Source organism: Globicephala melas, chromosome 7 (genome assembly GCF_963455315.2).
Source record: "Globicephala melas chromosome 7, mGloMel1.2, whole genome shotgun sequence".
In the NCBI taxonomy this organism is placed as follows: Eukaryota; Metazoa; Chordata; class Mammalia; order Artiodactyla; family Delphinidae; genus Globicephala; species Globicephala melas.
In genome coordinates, this window is record NC_083320.1 from 37,058,312 (window position 1) to 37,083,275 (window position 24,964).

The following is a 24,964-nucleotide window of genomic DNA, read 5'->3' on the forward strand; positions in this document are numbered from 1 at the left end:
GATATTTCTCATAGATAAAAAGAAGTAAGAAAGAAAAATTAAGTAGTTAAAGAATGTTTAGCCCTCTACCCCAAAGCCCCCTAAGCAATCTTGCAGGCAGATCACTCTGGCAAGATAACATTTGAAAAGTCAGCTGGACTGCACACAGTGGAGAACGATGACCCAACCTCCTCTCTCGATGATTCACTGAGATACTTTCCCCCCATTTTCCCTTAAAAAACCATCATGGCAGAGCAAAATCTTCAGAGTTGGTCTCAGGACACCAGTCCACCTTCTCCCCAGACTGCTGGCTTTTCTGATTAAAGCACCTTTCCTTTCTATTAACACTTGCCTCTCGAATTACTGGCGTTTGAGCAGCGAGCAGCTAATCCTGAGTTCGGTAACAGTAGGAGGGATAATAGTGGGAGACTGTGGGAAGTAAGGATAGAAACTGAGTATAATTAGGGTTTTATAGTGTCATGGGTTTTAAAAAAAGTAGTCGGAGCAAGACATAACAGAGACGATATATAAGCAGAAAGATTTATGTTATTGATAGGTTTAGTGACAAAAGGATCAATGTCTTTAAGAATGTAATGTAGTTTAGCCACAGAAAAAGACTGAAAATAACATACAATCATAAAATGTAAAGATGGGTAAGGATTCCAGCAGTCATACAGTCTCATCTTATTTTTAGGTGAGAAAAATCTAGCCCCAGAGAAGATAATTTTTAAAAATTATATTAATCAGTTGCAGATTCCTAGACTCATAGTCCAACTTTCTATAGGTCTAAACCCTTACATAATGCTAAGGTAACACAGACGGGAATTCACAGCCCAAGAATTTGTTATTTTATATGTATCACTAGGAAGTATTTTCCTTAGACTTAACGGAATTTAAAACTTTGTTTAAACACTTTGAACCTTGCTTCTCAAGATCGGTGACTTAAAGGCTCCTCAGCTTTGCCACTCAGGAGGCTCCTTTCTTAGTGAAACCTGAGGAATTTACCTATAGGGACTTCACCTCACTTCTAAATCAACTCAGGTTTGTTATTCAAAGGAAGAAGATTCCAGGACTTCTGCTCTGACAGCTTAGATGATACAGGAAAGATGGAGGCCCTGAGAGGAAGAACTGAGGCTGTAGAGGCTGGGCGAAGGAAGGAATATGAACAGGAGTATGGTCTTCGCAAAGTTTTTGCTGGCAGCACGGCTCTTAAGTTTCCTCTGTCTCATCAAGATGCGGAGGCTGGAAACAGCTAGACTGAAAGCCAATAAAGAGTAGAGCTGTCCAAGAGAAACCGGGGGCTGTCTCGATGATTCACTGAGATACTTATCCCCCATCTTTCCCTGGGTTCTCAAGGTGGGTCCAGGATCTGGCCTTCTGCTTTTGTATTTTTGTTGTTATTTTGTTTTGTTTTCTTAACCTCAGTGGTATCTGTCCAGGGGCTCAGTTGCATCCAATCACTCGGCAGTGATCAGGCCCTGGGGAGCTGATTCACGCTAACCAAGCTCATAGGAGATGGACTGATTTAAAAAAAGAAAGTTAACTGACTCATTTACAAAGAGACAGCCAGGCAGATGGGACTAGTTATGTCACTTGATCAACTCATTCCATCTTCACTGGAAAAGTGTGCTTGGGAAGCCAAGTTGAGAACAGAGTTGCTTGGTGAATGTAGTGTCAGAACAAGGAGAACTGATGTTCCCAAGCTACACTCTCTCAAAGTACTGTTCTGCATTGTAGGAATACACTGTCAAGGTGGCTGGAATACTCATGTTAGCTGAACAGGACACTCACCCTCGTGGATGAAGATAATAGAGCACTTAGTATAATATTTGAGACACAGAGAGTACTCAGTTAATACAAGCCATCATTATTATGGGGCTATATATACTCTGGCAACTTAGCATAATGGGCTAACAGCATGGGCTTTGGAGTTAGATCCTTGCTCCGTCACTCAGTATCCGTATGCCAACAGGAAGGTTACTTAACCTCTCAAGTCTCAGTTCTCCTATCTGTAAAATGAGTGTAATAATAGTAACTTTACAGGGTGACCCTTAAGATTACTTAATATGTTGTGTGAAAATCACTTAACTGCTCGCTGTAAGCACTGAGTGCCTACAAACTCTTACATAGCATTTCTTATATCTCAGATAGCACTTTACAGACATTAATTCATTTAGTCCTATGACTAAAGGTGGATATAGCTGAGGAACCTGTCACTACTAGATTATATTCACCAACATCTGCTTCCCTTCCTTGAGGAAGTATATACTTTCCCAACTCCACTGAAGTCAGATATGACCATTTGACTTACTTTGGCCAGTCAAATTTAAATAGAAGAGACATGTGACACTACTTTGCAGAAAAGTTTAAAACCAATTTGTGCTTCCCTACCTCTAGGATTATAGATGGATTAGTTGAGGTAGAGTGCCCATTAGCCTGAGCTCCTAACTGACCCTTGCTGACCCTGGTAGGCAAACAGCGTGAGCAAGAAATAAGCTATTGTTTTAAGCCACTGAGATTTTCATTTTTGTTACCACAGCACAATCTGGCATATTCTAATTGATTCAGAAGCGTAGAGACAAAAAGAAATTTTCCCAAGACCACACAGCTAGAAAGTATCTGGCTCCAGAGTCTGTACTCTTGACCACTTTATGTTTCTTAATAATTGATAGTAACGTCAACATGAAGAATAGTTTATTATTAATGCATTGTTGTCAGTGGAGGTCTGTTTCTAGACTTCATAAGTAGCTGTTCTTTTCTGAAAGAGTTGGCTCAGGTAGAAACCTAGCCTTTCTCCAGCCTCTACTATAACAACAGCCAGCAGCTGACAGAACACCATTGGAGAATTTCTCAGTGGATGACATGGAGGACCCTGGACATGTTCCTTCTTTATATAACCTCAGAGCAGCCCCCAGGGGTATAGTCACTATGGCCACCAGTAGAGCCTGGTTGGATCCCCCCAACACACACAGTATCTCAGAGAATGATTTAAAATATCTACGGTCCTTCTGCTGAGGGTGACCCCATTTTTTCTGTCACTCAGTCTTTCAGAAATGGATGCCTCTTCTCATACTTCTTTTCCCATTAGCCCATAATCTTGTTTCCCTTCTTTTCCTGCCTCTCAACAATGAGCAAAGACTTCAGATGTGTTTGCAGGCTCTATCAGAAAGCATATTACTGACATCCATGTAATTTCCCTTATGTAGCAAGATTCCCCAGAGATGTGAGGGCCTAAAATTTAGGGACTGAGCAAGAGAATCTGTCTGAATTAGAAACACAAGTACCCAAGGAGCTTTAGACTCTGCTCTTCCCAAGGAAAATGAAAATGTTGTCAAGATAAAAACAGAAGGAGCAAAGCTTAAGCAGTGATGGAAAGCCAAAAAGTTAGGTGGAAAAAGATTAGTCATATCTACTGAACATAAATCTATAAAAGAGACCCAGTTTTTTGTGGCATACAATGAAACGCATTAAATTATAAGCTGGAAATCTATCTAGGGAAAGTATAGATACACATCAATTAATAGAAGTGTCCATTGATGAAGAAATCGTCTATTCATAATTTATTTAACACATGTCATTCAACTAGTAATCAATGAAATTCATGAACAAATAAGAAGTCAGCCACTTCTTAACCCTTTTATTTATTTGTAAGCTCTAGTGATCACCTACTTCATAGCTTTTCCATTATAATAAAATGTTTATTAATTATATTTCTTCAATTTTTTTTTATATATCTCTACTTGACACTTCTCCAGCTTGGAGAATTGATTTTTCCATCAAACTTTTGAAAATGTTAAGATAATGGAATTTAGTTCCTTAAAATAGCCGACAGGCCAAGTTAGAAATATATATATTGGGAAACTCGCTAAAATGTTACTCTCAGGTTCTTACTAGTTTCGGTTTTATAAGTGTGACCACCTTTTAATGAAATTCTTTTTGTACTTAAAGAATTAAATCATTCTGGATAGAGTCCAAAATTTTAAATAAATTCCACTTCATGATACATTACGTTTTATCAGTGATATAGTATAAATTCATATCTCTTTTCCAAGAGACCTTCAGAATTCTCATTAGCAAAATACTTCCAAGGTTGATAATAATTTACTACAATAAACTGGCTGTGCAGGTGAAGTTGTAGTATCTCTTTCTGGAAGACGTAAAGAACAGGAAAGATTTTCATTGTAAGATTTTAATATTATGCTAATAACCAAACAAAACTCTTTTATGAAGGACAGCATGGAGAAAGACAGATGGAAGGAACAGTTAATTCGTGAGGGTGGGATGAGATAGAGCTATCTTTGTCCAATGATTATCTGGAAAAGACACTGCAGACTGAGTCATTGAGACCTGCATCATCATATCATCCCAAATGAACACAGAAGCTATTTAAAGACTTCAATTTTATGCTCAGAAGTGAAAGAGAAAGAAAGGAAGAGGAGGAAAATGACTGTAATAGTTGGCTATTGGCATGTGACAAAAGTGTGGGGAGATGCAAAAGATCTGCTAAGCAATTCCCTACTCTGGACCCATGCATAGTGCTAATGCTGGATTATAAATCCTCATTTCTAGCTTTGAAAATTTGGACGCTGTAAGTATAATTCATGTTTGTTATATTGCAGAGCTATTCATCTTTGTCTCTGCAAATTTTTCTCCAGCTTCTCTGTCATATATTAATATCAGATCAATGTAATTTTGAATTGCAGAAAACACAAACTAAAGAATTTATTTTTTAGTCTCAGCTCAATTTCCTTTAAAGTCAATGTCCCTTTCTACCGCTCCATGCTGCCCACCCACCATTTTCCTGAGGACACATTTCTCATTTTTTGTAGATCCTCCCTTACTTGTTGGAAATTGCATTGGAATTAAATATTTTAGCTACTTGAACGCACATGTTCAACAAATATTGGTCAATCATCATTCTCTTCCCCTAGATATCGAGGAGTACTTGTAAAAATTGTGTGTAAGGAAACCTTTTCAGTAAGCAATGCAGAATTTTTAGGTGAGCCTTGACATATCCTACTATTTCAGTGATTATGTCTTACCAATGTGGTTGTTACTAATTCATCCAGTTGTAAGCAATGGAAATTGCCTCTAGTAAACTTAAGAAAAAGGGCATTTTTAGGAGATTGAAAATCAATAGGAAGGCTGGAGAACAAAGAAGGAACTAAGAACTTCAGATCCAAGATACAAGAAATAAAGGAAGAGCCTTAGAGAGGAGGTTCTTCTCAGAGAGGCACCACTAGAGTACACAACCTCCAAAAAAGCCTGGTCTCTTTGTGCCTCAGCTAAAAATCCAAATTCCAAGGAGGTCATTGGTTTAGCACTTGGGGAAAGAGCTTAACAGGTCCACTAAACGCAATGGGGGAGAGAAGGGAAATAGAAGTTTGGAGAAGTTCACTATTCTTGTTTAAGTTCCTAGTGCTCAAGCTGAAACACTAGTAGCTGGTACATGAGCTAAAATAATAGAAGATTGATTCTGTTTCAAAAGATCTGTCTGAGAATGATTTGTACAGCATTTGCTAGGCCCCATCTAGCAATCAGTTCCTGTCACTAAACCAAACACACAAACAAACCTCAGAAAACAGTGAATGGGCTTCAGTCAGAAGTTAACAAAGAAACTAACAATTATACCTCAATTTAAAAAAATTAATTAGTTGATTTTTTAATTTAAATTTAAATTAAGAAAAACCAAAAGACTTTTATCCCAATGGTCATCCTCATCCTGGCAAAAGTAATAGCATATATATACAATAATAGTATAGGTATAGATATAATGTCAAGTTTTGTGCACTGTGACTTAGATATTTTTATATGTATTATCTCATTTCATTCTTATAAAACCTGGGGTGTAGGTATTATTATCACCCTCAGAGAGACTACATAACTTGGCCAAAGCGTCACAGCTATCAGGCAGTCTGCACCCAGAGCCTGTGCCCTCACCCCTGTACTAGGCTGCCTGGAGTCAGTCACATGGATTGAGTCTTTCAGGAGGCAGGAGGACAGGGTAGTGGTTAGAACGATGGGCATGATATAGCATCTCAGTTCTGCCATCTACTAGCTGAAGGTAAGAAACGAAAACCTTCCTGAGCCTCAGTTTCCTCATCTGTGAGATGGAGAGGGTCAGCGTGAGTTGCTGCAATGTCACACAGTTGTTGTGAAGAGGAAAGGAGGAAACATACATGAACTACTTAGTCATGGGTGCTCGTCACATGTGAAGTGTTGAATAATCAATGGCTGCTATTAGTCACACGTCTGTCTCCCCTAGAAGACTAGTTCTGGAGGCCCAGGTATTACTTTTTTGATATTTGTGTCTGTAGCTCCTTTCTCAGTGATCAGCACATTCATGAGCCCACATAAAAACACGCTGAACAGAAAGCGTCTGTATCAGGGCTCACACTGCCATGTTGTACTCAGGTGTTATAAAACAAGCTCCTCTTTATAGTAACACTAGAGTTCCTGCCTCTTAAGCAAATGACACCTATTTTCCCCCACCCCACCTCCTGCCCCCAGGCTGTTAACTCACGAGGTCAGGGTCTGTATCGCTTTTGTTCTTCATGGGTTCCCAGTGCATAGCAGAGAGCCCAGTACATAGTAGGAGCTTAACAAATATGTGTGGACTGAATTTTTAATAAACATTTGTGATATGTATTACAGTTCACCTAGCACTTTCACATAAACGTGTGCTCTCTGTAGAGCAGCCTCTGGAGCCAACTGCCTGGGTTCAAACTCCAGCTCCACCATTTACTAGCTGAGTGACCTTGGGTAATATACATAAGTTTTCAGTGCCTTGGTTTTCTCACTTTTAAAATGAGAATAATAACAGTATTGAGTTAATGAAAGTATTAAAATGTTAATTCATATAAACCTTGTAAAACAGCGCCTGGCGCATCAGCGTTCTTTAAATGTCAGCAATTATTAATTTTGTTTGTAGCTGTTTTTCTCCATCACACTACTAAGAATAAGCTATTCCAACTGCCTAAATCATTTGTCCATTCATGTAACAAAATATGAAAAGTGGCATCTTTACTTTGAAGTCCTAAAATTAATTTTCAGTGGAGCAAATCATAATCTCAAAAAACTGACTTCCAAAATTTTTGCAAAAATAAATGTATTTATAGAGACTCTTCCTAAAATCAAATAATCCTAAATGGCTCCAGATATTCTGTAGTTTAAAGCTTTTCCAAGTCACTTGTGTTGGATCCTTCTCCAGCAACATTTTGTGTTATTCTTTCCACAAACCAGAACAGCCATATTGACTTGACTAGAAGTATGAGTAAACCACACACACACAAACACCAGGTAATAGAATTAGGTCGTGCTGTCTTCTGCCTCCACCACAAAACTCATTATCCTATTATGGCAAACCGTGTGTTAATCCCCGTATGCATCTCCCGTCACTTAGAGCACAAATTAATTAGGTCAAGTGTTAATTAAAAATTCAAGTCACCGTATTTAACCACTGACGCTTCTCTACACATTGGAGAGATGAGGAGAAAAATAAAGACAAAGGGGCACCTGAGTACTTCATTTACCTTCAGTACTGTAATGTTCCAAGCAAAGCTCTCAGTTGCTTTGTTGAGTTTTCTTCCTTTCAAGCCTTCTTTTGCCCCCAGATTATGAAGTTCCTCATGGAACTCCATCCCTTTAAAAAGAGAACATAAGAGAATTCTTCGTATAAATTTCAGAAAAACAGGCATTTTATTGTGAAAATATTATCAGTAAAAATATAATTTCCCATTTCTGTCCTTCTCATAATCTCTAAATTCCAAAATTGAATTCTCCTTCTCATTCTGTTCATCACCACCAAATGGCTATCCTTAAAGGGAAACTAAAAATAATCAATGCATTAGATTAAATTAGATTTTAAACAGCAAGGGGCCATAGACAAAGACATGAGAAGTTAAGAAGCAAATTCTTCCAATAGGTGGCATCCATCTTGTTTGTTCTCTGCCTGGTTTTTATATAAAATGGTGTAATGTGTGAGTGGCTACCATATGTGAAGGATGCACATATCTTACTTTGCCTTATGAACCATCCATATGGCTTGACAGTAGGCCTGGAGCCCACATAGATAACAATGGTAATTAGTAAATGTTGAGTAAAAATAAAAAGCTTTTTTAAAATAGCATTCCTGGAAACACCCAAATGTGTCAGATTTGGGAATGGCCTTAAAGTTATTTTTAGCTAAACCATTCCCCCAAGCTTGAATACTATAAAAAAACATCACCATCATCTTTCTCTCCTAAGCCTTTGTCTTAGCACCTCAGAGATGGGAATCACACTTTCTTCTGGAAAGCTCATTCCATCTTTGGAAAGCTGTGACTGATATCAAACCAGTCTCTCTCCCTGAAACTTCTACTCCTTGGTGCTAGCTAGCCTCAGAACAACAAGGTCTAATCTCTGTTCCACAGTACAGCCCTTTAAATATTTGAAGAAAGATGTTGGATAAAGTCTACTAGAGTTTTCCCTTCTCCAGATTAAACATTCTAACATGTTTCAGCTTATTATAATTTCTCTTTAAGGATGACATCCAGGAACATCGTTCTCAAAATGGGATTGAGGTTGCCCACATGACATAGGGTTTTACCACCACCTTCCTAGTTCTAGTGACTAGGCTTGTATTAATGCAGCCTAAAACCACATTAACTTTTCTGATGCTAACATCACAAGCCCAGTACATAGTAAGAGCATGGCTGCAGAGCCCAGACTTACACTCTGGCTCTACCACTGACTAGCTACGTGAGCATGAGCGAATCCCTGAAACTCTCTGCCATTAAGTCTCCTCAGTGGTGCAATGGTGATAACAAGAGTATTGACCTCATGGAACTGTGTGAAGATTAAATGAGTCAACACATACAAAACTCTCAAAGTAGTGCATGGTACATAGGAGCATAATATAAGTATTTCGTATTATTATTATTTTCGTGCTTCCTGTCAACGGAAACATTTAAGCCTCCAGATCAGTAGCGAAGAGCACCATTTTCAAAGTTTGGTCTGGGTTCAAAGGTCACCTCTACCACATGTTGATATGGGATTTGGGGTAATTCGCTCAATCTCTCAGAATCTCAGATGCCTCATCTCTAGATTGGATATAATGATGACTACACTGCAGAGTTGTTATGAGGACAAAATAACATAGCATATGTGCTTAGTGTATCAGATACATATATAGCAAGCAACTGTCAGTGTCATCTTCCTTATTGCACACTAATGTGTGTGTGTGTGGATCAGGGAGAACATGGATCCAAGAGAGATAAAAGTACTGGGGTGTGGATGAAGTGAAAGTAAATAAACAGAGCAATGTGCCATCAGAGACATGTGACCCATCCCACCCTTAAAGAAGGAACAAATCTAAACTGAGGACAAGTAAATGAGGCAAAAGCCTAGAAGGTTAACAAGATTATGGTTCGAACTGTACAAATAAAGTGTTTCTTAAGGGGCAATGTGAAACCACAGTTTCCATATCAGTAATAAAAAGGCTTTGATCGGTTCCCAAATCACAAAAGTAAATTCAGAAACCCTCACCTCTCTAGACATCTTCAGATACCCCCTCTATATACACACAGACCACCTACCTACTATCACGTAGATCTCTTCTGTACTAAACAAAGGCTTCAGTGTAACTCAAAGTATAGCTAAACTTTAAAAGTCTGCCAAAAATCATCATTATGGTTTCTAAACGAAATGGGGGCAAGGGGGGAAGGTTACCTGCTTTCTGACACTGCACGATCTTTTCCTGGACTGTGTCTGCCATTTCTATGAGAAACCGGCTCTCTTGGATCATCTGTCACAAAATAAGCATTAAAAAGGTGGTTGTCAGAAATCCTTAAACTGGCACATTGGAAAGACAACATAAAGACCCACATGAAACTGCCAGTAATGGGGCACCCTGGCCATAACCACAAGAGGTGGGAGAGGGAAGGATGCTCTCTGCTCCAAGCCCCATCCACTCTAACACCAGCTAGAGTCACCTACCTTATGGTTGCTCCACTTATGTAATATGCCTGGCACACCATGGGTGCCAAATCAATAACTGTTGAATAAATGCATACACACTCTTTTTAAGTCCCAGATCACATTCATGAACACCTCTTATTTTATCCCCTCGCCTCAAAGTTACTGCAACATCAAGGCAAGTGGTACTGGAACAACAGCAATGAGATATCAGAACAGGGAATCACCTAGTGATGAGGTAAAGAACTACAGGACACATCGGTGAAGTCGGCAAATTGGATTTAAGTGGTGCAAAGATGGTGGAGTCCTGGTCCTTCGTTGAGAAGGGCTCCAGCTCCATTGGCAAGAATGAACTGTGGGTCATATTCACCAGCAATTCCACAGAGCTTGTAGGCAACAATGCTGAAATGGTGTCCCTGCCCTCCACATTTGGGTAGAAAGAAAAAAGACCAAGAAGTAATTAATATACTGAGTGATGTAGGGAAAATAGGACAGCTGTTGGAGAGATGAAGAAAAGAGAAATCTGTATGTGAAGAAGGGGGAAGATGAGAGTAGGTAAAGAAGTTGTGATCAGAAAGACAACGGACTGGGGCCCTTCTGAAGAAATGACTAAAGAAAGGCACCAATAGGCAAACACTTCCTGAATTTCCAGCCACTCTTCTACTCCTAATAAATGTTGTACCTTTTAGTCTGACTATTCCATGTTTTATCTGTCTGGCTCAATAATCTGAAGAGAGTTCAAGGCAGAATCCAAAGTGAACATAAAAAGTCTTGAGTAAGACATTCTTCAAAATTAAATGCTGTTGTACAAGATTGTAGTTTTATACAATCACTTTCAAATATAAAGTGGTTTATGACTACAAATCTTCAAATGGAAAATAATATTTGAATCATGAATATTTAGTGCCTAACAACTCTATAGAAGTAAAATCAAATCATTCATTCATTTAACAAATATCTACTCAGCAGGCACTATGTGTAAGCACTGTAGTAACTACAAGGGGTATGATACATGGATGAGCAAAAACAGACACATTTCTATCTCCATGGAGTTCATAGTCTAGTAGGGAAGTCTACTCAAATGATTAAATGACACATGATAATTAATTCAACCAAACTTCAATTACTGATATTTTCTACCTAAAATGATAGTTTGAAGTGACTTATTTGGAGGGCTAAAGTGACTATTAAAACCATAAAACTAGGCACCCAAGAAGGTCTAAGCTGTGTCAAACTTTTTAACTGCATTAACTCTTCCAACTCCCAAGAGGAAGTGGAATGCTTCTGAATAACAATTTCTCAAATGGTTATGTGCCTGAGTTACTGCAGCTTCCAAGTGAAGGAAACTTACAGGCAAAGAAAGATTTAATATGAAGGGAATCTGATTTAGTCTTTTCTAAGTTTAGAAAGATGCTAAGTTTAGCATCTACCCATGCAGCATCAATTGAGTTTTCATAATACTTTCAAAGTTATCAGATGTTCCAAATTAGTCAGATAGCATACAAAATGTTTTCATAAAATTCAAGCAAGGGAAACCTTCATAAAGAACAAACACATTCTGTGACTTTACCATGAGCAAAATAGCCAATATACTGCACAATTTTAGAATCATTTTATTTTTAAGGCTAAGAGAATCTTAGCTGTCAGGACCACACCCTTAATTTTGTGAAAAAGGAAACTAAGACTTATAAGAGTTAAAATCCTTGTCCAAAAAATGGAACTAATTAGTGATCAAACTGGAATTAAAATCCCGGTTTCCTGGAATCCATTTATTTTCATGAAAAAACAGCACCCTCTGATTTTGTCTAGCCTGGCCATGCCTTCACACATTCAGTCTTTTGAGCCTGAAATGTAGCTTTCCAAAGTCACCTGACCCAGCCCATCAGTAATAACATGAGGCCATGACCGTAATCAATCTATTTCAGCCAGGTTCAAATATGTCCTTTTCAAGAAAAACTCCAAAAAGGGATAGCATTGGTAATTTCCTTTGATAATATCTTGACTGACATTCATTTCTCTTGGTTTTGCACTCAGTGGAGAACATATGATACCATTAACTGATTTAAAAAAAAAGAAAAGAAACTCTATTGATTTGTGGCCAGCTTTTTTGTTTTTGCAGTATTTTACTAAATATCTCCTCAGTGTTGAGTACAAAATGTACTTCCTACATCCAAAAGTGTACTTCCTACATCCAAAAATGCCACAGCCTTTTTGTGAGAACCTGAGAAGGAAGTGTCCTGTTCGCCAAAGCTAACTCTTCTACCTTGACTTCCAATCTCACCTTTCCCTCTTCCCTTCAGGAACCCATTCCTAATGACCCCTTCTTTATTCATCTACAATTTCTACCTCTCCCTTGCTTTTTCCCTTTTCCATACAACATCTCCTACCTTAAAGTAAGCAAACAAAAACAATAACAAAATACTCTATTGGCCTTCAAGTGGTTGACCTCATCAATCTTTCCTTAAAACACTAGCCCATGCTCACTGCTTTGACTCTTGTGGGACTCCACTGACGACCCCCCAAAGTTTGGTCTCATCACAGACTACCCCCTGGCCAATTCTCACTTCTCATTCTTGCCAGCTCAGCAGTTGACCCCACTTTATATCCCCAGATTCATCTATCCATTTTCATATCTATCCATCGATATCACCTTTTCCTTATCTTATTTTGTGATACTTATTTTTTCTAGTATTAATTAACCCACACATGTACACAACAGATCCCTGCTCAAACCCAACATTGTCTTTTTTGAAATCTAATCTTTCTTTTTGTCTCTAGTCTTTTTTCCTAGGTTCTCCATTTTTCTATAACCTTACATGTTCTTTTTTTTTAATGTTTATTTACTTGTTTATTTTCTTATTAGTCATCCATTTTACACACATCAGTGAATACATGTCAATCCCAGTCTCCCAGTTCATCCCACGACCACACCCACCGCACGCCGCTTTCCCCCCTTGGTGTCCATACGTTTCTTCTGTACATCTGTGTCTCAATTTCTGCTCTGCAAACTGGTTCATCTGTACCATTTTCTAGGTTCCACATATATATGCTCATATACGATATTTGTTTTTCTCTTTCTGATTTACTTCACTCTGTATGACAGTCTCTAGATGCATCCACGTCTCTACAAATGACCCAATTTCGTTCCTTTTTATGTCTGAGTAATATTCCATTGTATATATGTACCACTTCTTCTTTATTCATTCATCTGTCGATGGGCATTTAGGTTGCTTCCATGACCTGGCTATTGTAAATAGTGCTGTAATGAACATTGGGGTGCATGTGTTTTTTGAATTATGGTTTTCTCTGGGTATATGCCCAGTAGTGGGATTGCTGGGTCATACGGTAATTTTATTGTTAGTTCTTTAAGGAAACTCCATACTGTTCTCCATAGTGGCTGCATCAATTTACATTCCCACCAAGAGTGCAAGAAGGTTCCCTTTTCTCCACACCCTCTCCAGCATTTGTTGCTTGTAGATTTTCTGATGATGCCCATTCTAACTGGTGTGAGGTGATACCTCATTGTAGTTTTGATTTGCATATCTCTAATAATTAGTGATGTTGAGTGGCTTTTCATGTGCTTCTTGGCCATCTCTATGTCTTCTTTGGAGAAATGTCTATTTAGGTCTTCTGCCCATTTTTGGATTGGTTTGTTTTTTTTTTTTTAATATTGAGCTGCATGAGCTGTTTATATATTTTGGAGATTAATCCTTTGTCTGATGATTAATTTGCAAACATTTCCTCCAATTCTGAGGGTTGTCTTTTCGTTTTGTTTTTGGTTTCCTTTGCTGTGCAAAAGCTTTTAAGTTTCATTAGGTCCAATTTGTTTATATTTGTTTTTATTTCCTTTAGGAGGTAGATCAAAAAAGATCTTGCTGTGATTTATGTTAAAGAGTGTTCTTCCTATGCTTTCCTCTAAGAGCTTTATAGTGCCCGGTCTTACATTTAGGTCTCCAATCCAGTTTGAGTTTATTTTTCTGTATGGTGTTAGGGAGTGTTCTAATTTCATTCTTTTACATGTAGCTGTCCCGTTATCCTAGCACCACTTATTCAAGAGACTGTCTTTTCTCCATTGTATATCCTTGTCTCCTTTGTTGTAGATTAGTTGACCATAGGTGCATGGGTTTATCTCTGGGCTTTCTATCCTGTTCCATGGATCTATATTTCTGTTTTTGTGCCAGTACCATATTGTCTTGATTACTGTAGCTTTGTAGTATAGTCTGAAGTCAGGGAGTCTGATTCCTCCAGCTCCGTTTTTTTCCCTCAAGACTGCTTTGGCTATTGAGGGTCTTCTGTGTCTCCATAGAAATTTTAGGATTTTTTTTCTTCTGGTTCTGTAAAAAATGCCATTGGTAATTTGATAGGGATTGCATTGAACCTGTAGATTGCTTTGGGTAGTACAGTCATTTTCACAATATTGATTCTTCTAATCCAAGAACACGGTATACCTCTCCATCTGTTGGTATCATCTTTAATTTCTTTCATCAGTGTCTTATAGTTTTCTGCATACAGCTCTTTTGTCTCCCTAGGTAGGTTTATTCCTAGGTATTTTATTCTTTTCGTTGCAGTGGTAAATGGGAGGTTTTCCTTAATTTCTCTTTCAGATTTTTCATTATTAGTGTATAGGAATGCAAGAGATTTCTGTGCGTTAATTTTGCATCCTGCTACTCTACCAAATTCATTTATTAGCTCTAGTAGTTTTTTGCTGGCATATTTAGGATTCTCTATGTTTAGTATCATGTCACCTGCAAACAGTGACAGTTTTATTTCTTCTTTTCCAGTTTGTATTCCTTTTATTTCTTTTTCTTCTCTGACTGCTGTGGCTAGGACTTCCAAAACTATGTTGAATAATAGTGGTGAGGGTGGACATCCTTGTCTTGTTCCTGATCTTAGAGGAAATGATTTCAGTTTTTCACCATTGAGAATGATGTTTGCTGTGGGTTTGTCGTATATGGCCTTTATTATGTTGAAGTAGGTTCCCTCTATGCCCACTTTCTAGAGAGTTTTTATCATAAATGTGTGTTGAATTTTGTCAAAAGCTTTTTCTGCATCTATTGAGATGATCATATAGTTTTTCTTCTTCAATTTGTTTATATGGTGTATCACATTGATTGATTTGCATATATTGAAGAATCCTTGAATCACTAGGATAAATCCCACTTGATCATGGTGTATGATCCTTTCAATGTGTTGTCGGATTCTGTTTGCTGGTATTTTGCTGAGGATTTTTGCATATATATTCATCAGTGATATTGGTCTGTAATTTTCTTTTTTTATATAGTATCTTTATCTGGTTTTGGTATCAGGGTGATGGTGGCCTCATAGAATGAGTTTGGGAGTTTTCCTTCCTCTGCAAATTTTTGGAAGAGTTTGAGAAGGATGGGTGTTAGCTCTTGTCTAAATGTTTGATAGAATTCACCTGTGAAGCCATCTGGTGCTGGACTTTTGTTTGTTGGAAGATTTTTAATCATGGTTTCAATTTCATTACTTGTGATTGGTCTGTTCATACTTTCTGTTTCTTCCTGGTCCAGTCTTGGAAGGTTATACCTTTCTAAGAATTTGTCCATTTCTTCCAGGTTGTCTATTTTATTGGCATAGAGCTGCTTGTAGTAGTCTCTTACGATGTTATGTAATTCTGTGGTGTCTGTTGTAACTTCCCCTTTTTCATTTCTAATTTTATTGATTTGAGTCCTCTCCCTCTTTTTCTTGATGAGTCTGGCTAATGGTTTATCAATTTTGTTTATCTTCTCAAAGAACAAGCTTTTACTATTATTTATCTTTGTTATCCTTTTCTTTATTTCTATTTCATTTATTTCTGCTCTAATCTTTATGATTTCTTTCCTTTTGCTAACTTTGGGTTTTCTTTGTTCTTCTTTCTCTAGTTCCCTTAGGTGTAATGTTATATTGTTTATTTGAGATGTTTCTTGTTTCTTGAGGTAGGATTGTATTGCTATCAACGTCCCTCTTAGAACTGCTTGTGCTGCATCCCATAGGTTTTGGATTGTCGTGTTTTTATTATCATTTGTCTCTAAGTATTTTTTGATTTCCTCTTTGATTTCTTCAGTGATCTCTTGGTTATTTAGTAACGTATTGTTTAGCTTCCATGTGTTTGTGTTTTTTACATTTAATTGATTTCTAATCTCATAGTGTTGTGGTCAGAAAAGATGCTTGACATGATTTCAATTTTCTTAAATTTACTGAGGCTTGATTTGTGACCCAAGGTGTGATCTATCCTGGAGAATGTCCCATGCACACTTGAGAAGAAAGTGTAATCTGCTGTTTTTGGATGAAATGTCCTATAAGTATCAATTAAATCTATGTGGTCTATTGTGTCATTTAAAGCTTGTGTTTCCTTATTAATTTTCTGTCTGGATGATCTGTCCTTTGGTGTAAGTGAGGTGTTAAAGTCCCCCACTATTATTGTGTTACTGTCGATTTCCTCTTTTAGAGCTGTTAGCAGTTGCCTTATGTACTGAGGTGCTCCTGTGTTGGGTGCATATATATTTATAATTGTTATATCTTCTTCTTGGATTGATCCCTTGATCATTACATAGTGTCCTTCCTTGTCTCTTGTAACATGCTTTAAAGTCTATTTTATCTGATATAAGTATTGCCACTCCAGCTTTCTTTTGATTTCCATTTGCATGGAATATCTTTTTCCATCCCCTCACTTTCAGTCTGAATGTGTCCCTAGGTCTGAAGTGGGTCTCTTGTAGACAGCATATATATAGGTCTTGTTTTTGTACCCATTCAGGAAGCCTGTGTCTTTTGGTTGGAGCATTTAATCCATTCACATTTAAGGTAATTTTTGATATATATGTTCCTATTACAATTTTCTTAATTTTGGGGGCTTTGTTTCTGTAGGTCCTTTTCTTCTCTTGTGTTTCCCACTTAGAGAAGTTCCTTTAGCATTTGTTGTAGAGATGGTTTGGTGGTGCTGAATTCTTTTAGCTTTTGCTTGTCTGTAAAGCTTTTGATTTCTCCATCGAATCTGAATGAGATCCTTGCTGGGTAGAGTAATCTTGGTTGTACGTTCTTCCTTTTCATCACTTTAAGTATATCATGCCACTGCCTTCTGGCTTGTAGAGTTTCTGCTGAGAAATCAACTGTTAACCTTATGGAAGTTCCCTTGTATGTTATTTGTCATTTTTCCCTTGCTGCTTTCAATAATTTTTCTTTGTCTTTAATTTTTGCCAATTTGATTACTATGTGTCTCGGAGTGTTTCTCCTTGGGTTTATCCTGTATGGGACTCTCTGTGCTTCCTGGACTTGGGTGGCTATTCCCTTTCCCATGCTAGGGAAGTTTTCGACTATAATCTCTTCAAATATTTTCTCGGGTCCTTTCTCTCTTTCTTCTCCTTCTGGGACCCTTATAATGCGAATGTTGTTGCGTTTAATATTGTCCCAGAGGTCTCTTAGGCTGTCTTCATTTCTTTTCATTCTTTTTTCTTTATTCTGTTCTGCAGCAGTGAATTCCACCATTCTGTCTTCCAGGTCACTTATCTGTTCTTCTGCCTCAGTTATTCTGCTATTGATTCCTTCTAGTGTAGTTTTCATTTCAGTTATTGTATTGTTCATCTCTGTTTGTTGTTCTTTAATTCTTCTAGATCTTTGTTAAACATTTCTTGCATCTTCTCGATCTTTGCCTCCATTTTTTTTCCGAGGTCCTGGATCATCTTCACTATCAATATTCTGAATTTTTTTTCTGGAAGATTTCCTATCTCCATTTCACTTAGTTTGTTTCCTTGGGTTTTATTTTGTTCCTTCATCTAGTACATAGCCCTCTGCCTTTTCATCTTGTCTATCTTTCTGTGAATGTGGTTTTTGTTCTTCAGGCTGCAGGATTGTAGTTCTTCTTGCTTCTGCTGTCTGCCCTCTCGTGGATGAGGCTATCCACCTTACATGTTCTTAATTCCCTTTCAAATTGAGCACTGAAAACTAAACATACAGCTTTTAGTAGGATTATACCTATGGAAAATATAATACTCAAGTATCAGAAAATAAATTTTAAAACTTTATTACTTATTTGAGGCAAAATAAATTCAAGACCAAAACATAGAACAAACACTATGATTCAAGTTATCTTCAAAATCTTTCAAGTAAATATTTGTTAACCCCATAGTGTAAGAAGTTTGTTTTTCCCATTGTCTAATAGATCACTTCATAAAGAGATAGTCAAGTGTGATTTAACCTTCAACATAGAAGAGTATCCCCGAGGATAACTTTAAAACCTTTAATAACAAAAGTCATAACTTTAAAACACCTCATAATTAATATTCTCAGAACTTAAAATCATTGCTCATGTAAACTTTTGTCATAAGAGCATTTGATCCTCTTCTCTATGGTAACAGCTTCCATTGTATTTAGAAGAATAATTTTATTCTAATTTCTGCAGTCAACTTTCAATTCTTAGTAGTTATAGAGAAAACAAATAAGATGGATGGCTGAAATGTACCAACAATTCCAAACCACATTTAAAGCAACAACTTCAACCTTTCCCCCCAGCTAAGTAATTTATCTAAGTTGTTAGGAAGGGAAAATGGTTGATTTGAGTTTCATCTCCTTCCTAGATCTCTACAGATCCTGACGGAAATGACATACAAAGTGCTAAAGCCAAGGAGAGAAGGTGAGAAGCATGTCTTCAGATAATCCCCCAGCTGGGTAGTCAGTAGACAGCCAGCCAAGGCTGGATTGACTCAGTGGATAGAATCTGACAGCAGCCTGATTTACATATCTGATGTCTCAGCCTGAGTTCCCAGTTGCCTTTGCTGTTATAGTAATACAAAGAGCTTTTCTTTGGTTCTGTCACATGAATATCTCCTAATGCATCTTACTTCCTAGCCACGGCTTTGAATCTAAAAGAATAGAGGACTTACCCAGATAAAGGTTGGCATTACTTTAAGCATTAGATGTGTCCTGAACCGGGGAGTGTAAAGTTGTCAGTTAAGATCAAAATCATTTATTTAAAACAAAAACTTTACTGAAGGGGACAGTAACGCTTTTACTCGAAGGTAGATTAAATTGTCTAACCTGTGTGAAAAAAACTGTCTTCCCAACTCAATAGGGAGTTTGACTAATTGCCTAGGATCATTGCAGAGTCAATGTAACTATTTAATGGTACTGAAAATATGAGATTTCATCAAATCATGACTCAGAAACCTTCCATAGATGCCAATTTTATCCTGAATTACATCTAAGTTCTTAGAACCACAGAACTTTATATCTAGAAGTAACCTTAACAACCATCTGTCATGGACAACCCCATTTTACAAATGAAAAAACTCAGGCCCAATTGACTTACCTTAAGCCACATGGCCAGTTAGTGGAAAAGTTTAGACTAGAACTCAGGCATTCTTGAGGTGCAGACATTATAAACTGTTCTGTGCTGCTAATATTATATTAGAGTGTAGAATTCCTATTGCAAGTGCAGGTTGGTGATAACATTTTATAAATTAGAATTGACCAAGTAGAGCAACATGAAACATTTTTGCCATGACTGCTTCCCCCTCCAAGTCTAACTTGCAACACACATGAACCAGTATAGATATTCTTCCTATGAAACCTAGTAAGCAATGTACTTACTTGTGTCCACTGTTTTTTCAGGAAGGAGTTATCAAATTTGGAAAGGCAATCATTTAAGAACATGTGAGTCAAGAAAAAGTCAATCTGCTCTAGACCTATTAAGAAGACTGAAATAATTAATCTGTCTCTATCTTCCTTCTAATCAAAATGCTGTGTTTTAGTTTTTAGTTCTATAGTGGCTCATCTTTTCAAATTGTTTAAAATAAGACTTGAATTTTATTAAACTTGGTACATTTTAATATCTGATTGTTGTTACAAATACATTTGCTAAGTAGAATGAAGATAATTTCCTTTAATTTTTAATTTACTTAAACATTTTAAATCAGATGGTTAAAAAGCACTCTTGATAGATGGGTATCTTTTGGTTTTAAGCAAAGCCAATCCTATAAGACTGCTAATTTTTGGTAAAACAAGAACACATATAAGGTTAGAACATTTGCAAGCTTACTGGAAATCCACTGCCTTTGGTGTATGTGATGAAGTAAGTATTCTCTGTCCTGGAACCAGCTCTGAATCACTTTTCCTAGCCTGATTTATAATAGAGCAGGACAGGGAAACTCACACAGAGCAGGCCAAAGGACCTCTGTCTCCACAGCAGTAATAGGATCTACTGCATGAGAAGCTTTCTGCATAAAAAGATCATTTTATCTTTTCTTTTCTCCAGTTGTTCTGTTTCCAAAATATAGTTGTCAGCTATATCTTGAGTAATCATTAGAAACGTTTGTTTTTATCCCACTATGATTAAAATTTAGTTCATTCATAAAATTACCAGGTGACTAAACTTCATGAACTTTCTCCAGAATTTTCAGGCCAATTTGACGATCTCACACTGCCTTAAACTAAAACTGTTTCAAGAACTTGAATATTCAGGAATGCAAAGCAAACTCTGAGGATGCGTGCACAATATTCCACAAAGGAGCCCCCCTGAGATACTTACTTATTGATGCATCTGTGATATTCTGTGTCCTTGGGACCCTGGTACCAAGTGGAAATGCTGCCAACTCTCAAGATGCTGACATTTCCCCCAATATACAGAAAATGTATCACAAGACATTGTCACACCCAAGAGTAAAAGAAATTTCAATGCACTAAATGCACAACATTTTGTTTTTAAATAACCAGCTCTGGTTGAGCACATGCCAGTGGGCTCTTCTTTTTTTTCCGGGTTCCATGACTACACAACCCAACGTACTTTTTAAAATGCAAACTAATATAAAGTTTCACACAAACTTCATAAGGAGAGAGAATGATGGAGAGAGAGTGCCTTTGACTTAATTTCAATCTAAACTTATTTCAATAAGTAAAACTACATTGGGGGACTGTTGACAATTTTTTCCCATCCTGAGAGAAGAGACTGTATTTTAATCCAACCATTATGTTTGGCTTAATTGTGATACCGGCCAGTGTATTGATTCCATTGCAAGAGTGATAAAAGATACTGATGGGCTCTTTTTGGTAGATTCCTAGTCATGCTAACATAATCAACTGTTCTCCAAATCACACAACAGAGGAAAAGATTAAATAACCCTTGACTCATGTTATCTAGGTTGCTTTGATTTTATGTTCAGAAAATCTGTCACTCATATCATAGCGAAGTTTTAACTTTTATGTTAATGTTAAATAATTCAGCACAGCAGTCACCTTCAGAGAATGCTTTGGGTTTATTTTTTACAGTTGCAATCCCCTGTAACTATTCCACCTCTGATTGCTATGTTTAAAACACTAACTACCCAAAAGTATTCACATTAATTTAAAACACTTAAAAGGACCAAAATATGTTAGGCAATACTTCTTGACTCTGCATGAAAAATTAGACAGGTGAGAACAACAGAAAAGTAAAAATTCAGGTATCTAAAGAAAAAATGTACAAAGTTTAGACAATATTTTTCTTTCAAAACTATTTGCAAATAAAATTCTGCTGAGCACTGGGTGAGACAGGGTGAAAGTTGGGGAGGGGGTATAGTATATTACAAGTCACTGTGAAAAGTCCACCATAAGGACTCAAGGTCCTTAGACTCCAGCTCAGGACATAAAACATCATCTGGTTCACTGTCTGAACACTGTGTGACTCTGTCCTTCCCCTTTTTAAGGGTAAATCTCGCCTTCCTATCAGCATTTCCCATTCCTCAAGGACAAAAATTTTTCTTCATACCATTTCTTTCCTCCAGCAACTTGCAGAGTAGTGACGTGTGTGCAAAATGTGTTTGTTGAATTGACTAATCAAAAGCCTAAAGACATATACAAAATGATACATCAAAAGAGAAAGTGCTGTGTTACAAGCAGCAAATACACATGCTCCCATCTCATTTTACTTACATTTCTCTTGGTTGAAAGAGCTGTCATGCTTTGCACTATGGCTATTTGTGCTGATACCTCTCTCTGTTTATTCATCTCTGTATCGCACACAATCTACTAAAATTCTTTATAGTTGGTATGAGTTGAATGCCGTGAATAAAGTCAATAAATGAGTTTTTTCTTAAAGTCAGTTTTGCAAGAGGTTAGGACAAAAGGCTGGACTTAGGTTGATGGAGAGGGAATTAAGGCTAGGAAGTCATTTGAGGTGGTATAGAACAGAAATACAAAGGATGGAGAATGAAAAGTACGTGGCAAATAAATCAGCTTGACTGAAGGAGAAGGTTCAAATAGAAGGAAATTGGAGGTGAGGGTGGCAAAACAGGCAGCATGGTGGGTGAAGGCTTTGCGAGGCTAGTTAAAAATCAAAAATAGAATCTGAGGATGATTATTCCCATTGTTGAATTAAAAAAAGGTAGAGACTAGATGGAGGACTAATCAGCCTATTGAAAAATTCAGGTGGGAGGAGAAGAGAGCCTGTTGAGAACCTTGGCTGTATCAATGTAAGGAAATGGATACACATGAGAAATACGGTGATGAAAGAAGCAGTAGCTCTCATTGATGTTGAATTGTAAATAAAAAGACCTTATAGGATAGCCAAGACATATACATACACACACACACACACACACACACACACACATACACACAATGGAATATTACCCAGCCATAGAAAAGAATGAAATAATGCCATTTGCAGCAACATGGATGGACATAGAGATTATCATACTAAACAAAGTAAGTCAGAAAGAGAAAGACAAATACCATATGATATCACTTACATGTGGAATCTAAAACATGACACAAATGAACCTATCTACAAAACAAAACCAGACTCACAGATATAGAGAACAGACTTGTGGTTGCTAAGGGGGAGAGGAGCTAGGGGTGGGAAGGATTGGGAGTTAGGGATTAGCAAAGGCAAACTATTTATATATTGGATGGATAAATAACAAGGTCCTACTATACAGCATGGGAAACTATATTCAATATCCTGTGACAAACCATAATGGAAAAGAATATATATGTGTGTGTACGTATGTATGTATGTATGTATAACAGAGTCACTTTGCTGTACAGCAGAAATTAACACAACATTGCAAATCAACTAGACTTCAATAATTTTTTTTTTTTTTTTAAAGACCTCAGGACTTCCCTGGTGGTCCAGTGGTTAAGACTCTGCCTTCCAATGCAGGAGGCGTGGGTTTGATCCCTGATCAGGATCCTAAGATCCCACATGCCGTGGGGTGCGGCCAAAAACTTTAAAAAAGACCTCATTGGAGTTAATATATAGAGAGAGAACATTTGAAAATCACTTGGAGGAATTGAGGACCATTGGCTTGCTGTTATCTTTTGCAGGGGTCAGAAAAGGAAAAATGAATACCTAGGGAACTAAAATATGAACCCAGTTTTTGACCTATTAAATTTCTATTGTTTGTTCTTGAGACACCTAGGTGATGTCCTATAATCAAATGCAGAAGTGTGACTAAAGTAAAATTTTAGGGCTGAGGCTAGAGATGGGTTTTGAAAATAATGTACAGTGTCCATGCATTAAAAGCACCACTGTAGAAGGAAAAATGTCTAACCTAGCCAAAGAAATTTTGATAGTGTTCTACTGAAATTGCAATGTATTTCCCAATGTAATCACCCACCGTTACAACCTTGTGTTCAATGATGAGGAACATAAGTTGATCACCAATGATCCATGTGTAAGCCTGGTTTGGACCTTACCAGGTCGCCTGCCCTGACTGTAAGCTACTGGAGCACAGGGGCTGCTGTACTTCCCACTGCATGAACACAGACGGCTGCCCAGGGGAGAAACTCAGTAAATGTTTATAAAATTAAACATCTCTGTTCCTGGCTCTAGCACTAAGCAATTCTTTCAGTAACTAATTTTTATTTTTAACAACCCCAAGGTTAATCCTAAACAAAAAAAGAAAACCTTACCTTTTATTTGCAAAACATAATTATACTACTTTAACAGCCTTAAAAGACTTAGCAGTGACGCTATGACCTACATTACCTACATTACTGGGTATTTTCTTAAGAGAACGTGAAAATCCAGAGTGGGGAAGTGAGGCTTGCTCTTTCAGAGACCAGAGCTCCACCCCCGCCCCCCTCCCCCGCCTCCCCTGTCAATCGCGGGGCAATAAAGGGACAAGTCACTTAGAAGTGGCATTCTGATTTTAAATTAAGGTTTGGGGAGTTTCTGAAAAACTGTCTGATGACCACAGAGCCACCAAAATGACACTGCGGCAAGGAGTCTAACACCACAGCTCTACTCTGTGTGTCTTTAGCCTGGGAAGGAGACATCAATTCCACCTTCAATGTTTAGAGCCTGTTCTACTTGCTTGAGTTACTGATTAATAATGTTCCCAGTTTGCTTTAGTGCATTTCAGAAGCTGTCACTTCCCACCTCTGGCTGTGACATGTATTTGATATATCAATCAGGAAAGTCACCTCTGATTTTGTTGCCCTAAATATCAGCCAGGCATTTACGTAGCTACATCCCTATTCAGAGCATTGAGGGAGATTGTAGACAGGGATGCAATTATTTGAGCAACTTCACACCCACCTTACCCAGACTTGGGGAACACTCTGTCATTAGCATCTCTTCCTTTCCCCAGGTAAAAAACTGCCTGGAGGACAGGATAGGTTACAACCATCCAAAGGTACAAATTACTGATAACCCAATGTGTTACTACTTACGGAGATGTTTTTGCATTTTTAAAGAGATTACATGTCTTAACCCTAAGGAATTTATTATAATTTTGAAATTTCAAGTACCAGTAAGCAGATAGAAAATATATGTCTTAAATAAGATACGAAATGGGGGTGGGGGGCGTGTCTTCTGAAATTATGCCATGTAAATAAATCCACTCTATTAGGATATATTTGGCTTTTGATTCCTTCATACCAACACAGATACTATAACTTTAATTTCAGTATAAGATGACTTTTAAGACTGAATTTCCAAAACTCTCTAGAGGAAATATTTCCAAATATTAAATTAGCCAGTGTTTGGTAAAGAATAGGACCATCTCAGGTCATTAGGGCAAAGCTAAATTTAGAAAAAAAAAAAACTCTGTGCAGATGA

At 37.5% G+C, this 24,964-nt stretch overlaps 1 protein-coding gene across 4 annotated transcripts in view; it reads right to left on the reverse strand.

The window, feature by feature from the left end:
- PLCL1 (phospholipase C like 1 (inactive)) overlaps nt 1-24,964 on the reverse strand; it is a 934,919-nt gene that overhangs the window by 612,817 nt on the left and 297,138 nt on the right. For all 4 annotated transcript variants that reach the window (XR_009564579.2, XM_030855453.3, XM_060302095.1 and 1 more), the window contains exons 4-5: nt 9,688-9,763; nt 7,512-7,621 (exon numbers count right to left, since the gene is read on the reverse strand). Coding sequence is in view for 3 of the 4 variants with exons in the window: in XM_030855453.3 (XP_030711313.1) it covers nt 7,512-7,621; nt 9,688-9,763 (186 nt within the window). In the remaining variant the exon portion in view is untranslated. The remainder of the gene's footprint in view (nt 1-7,511; nt 7,622-9,687; nt 9,764-24,964) is intronic.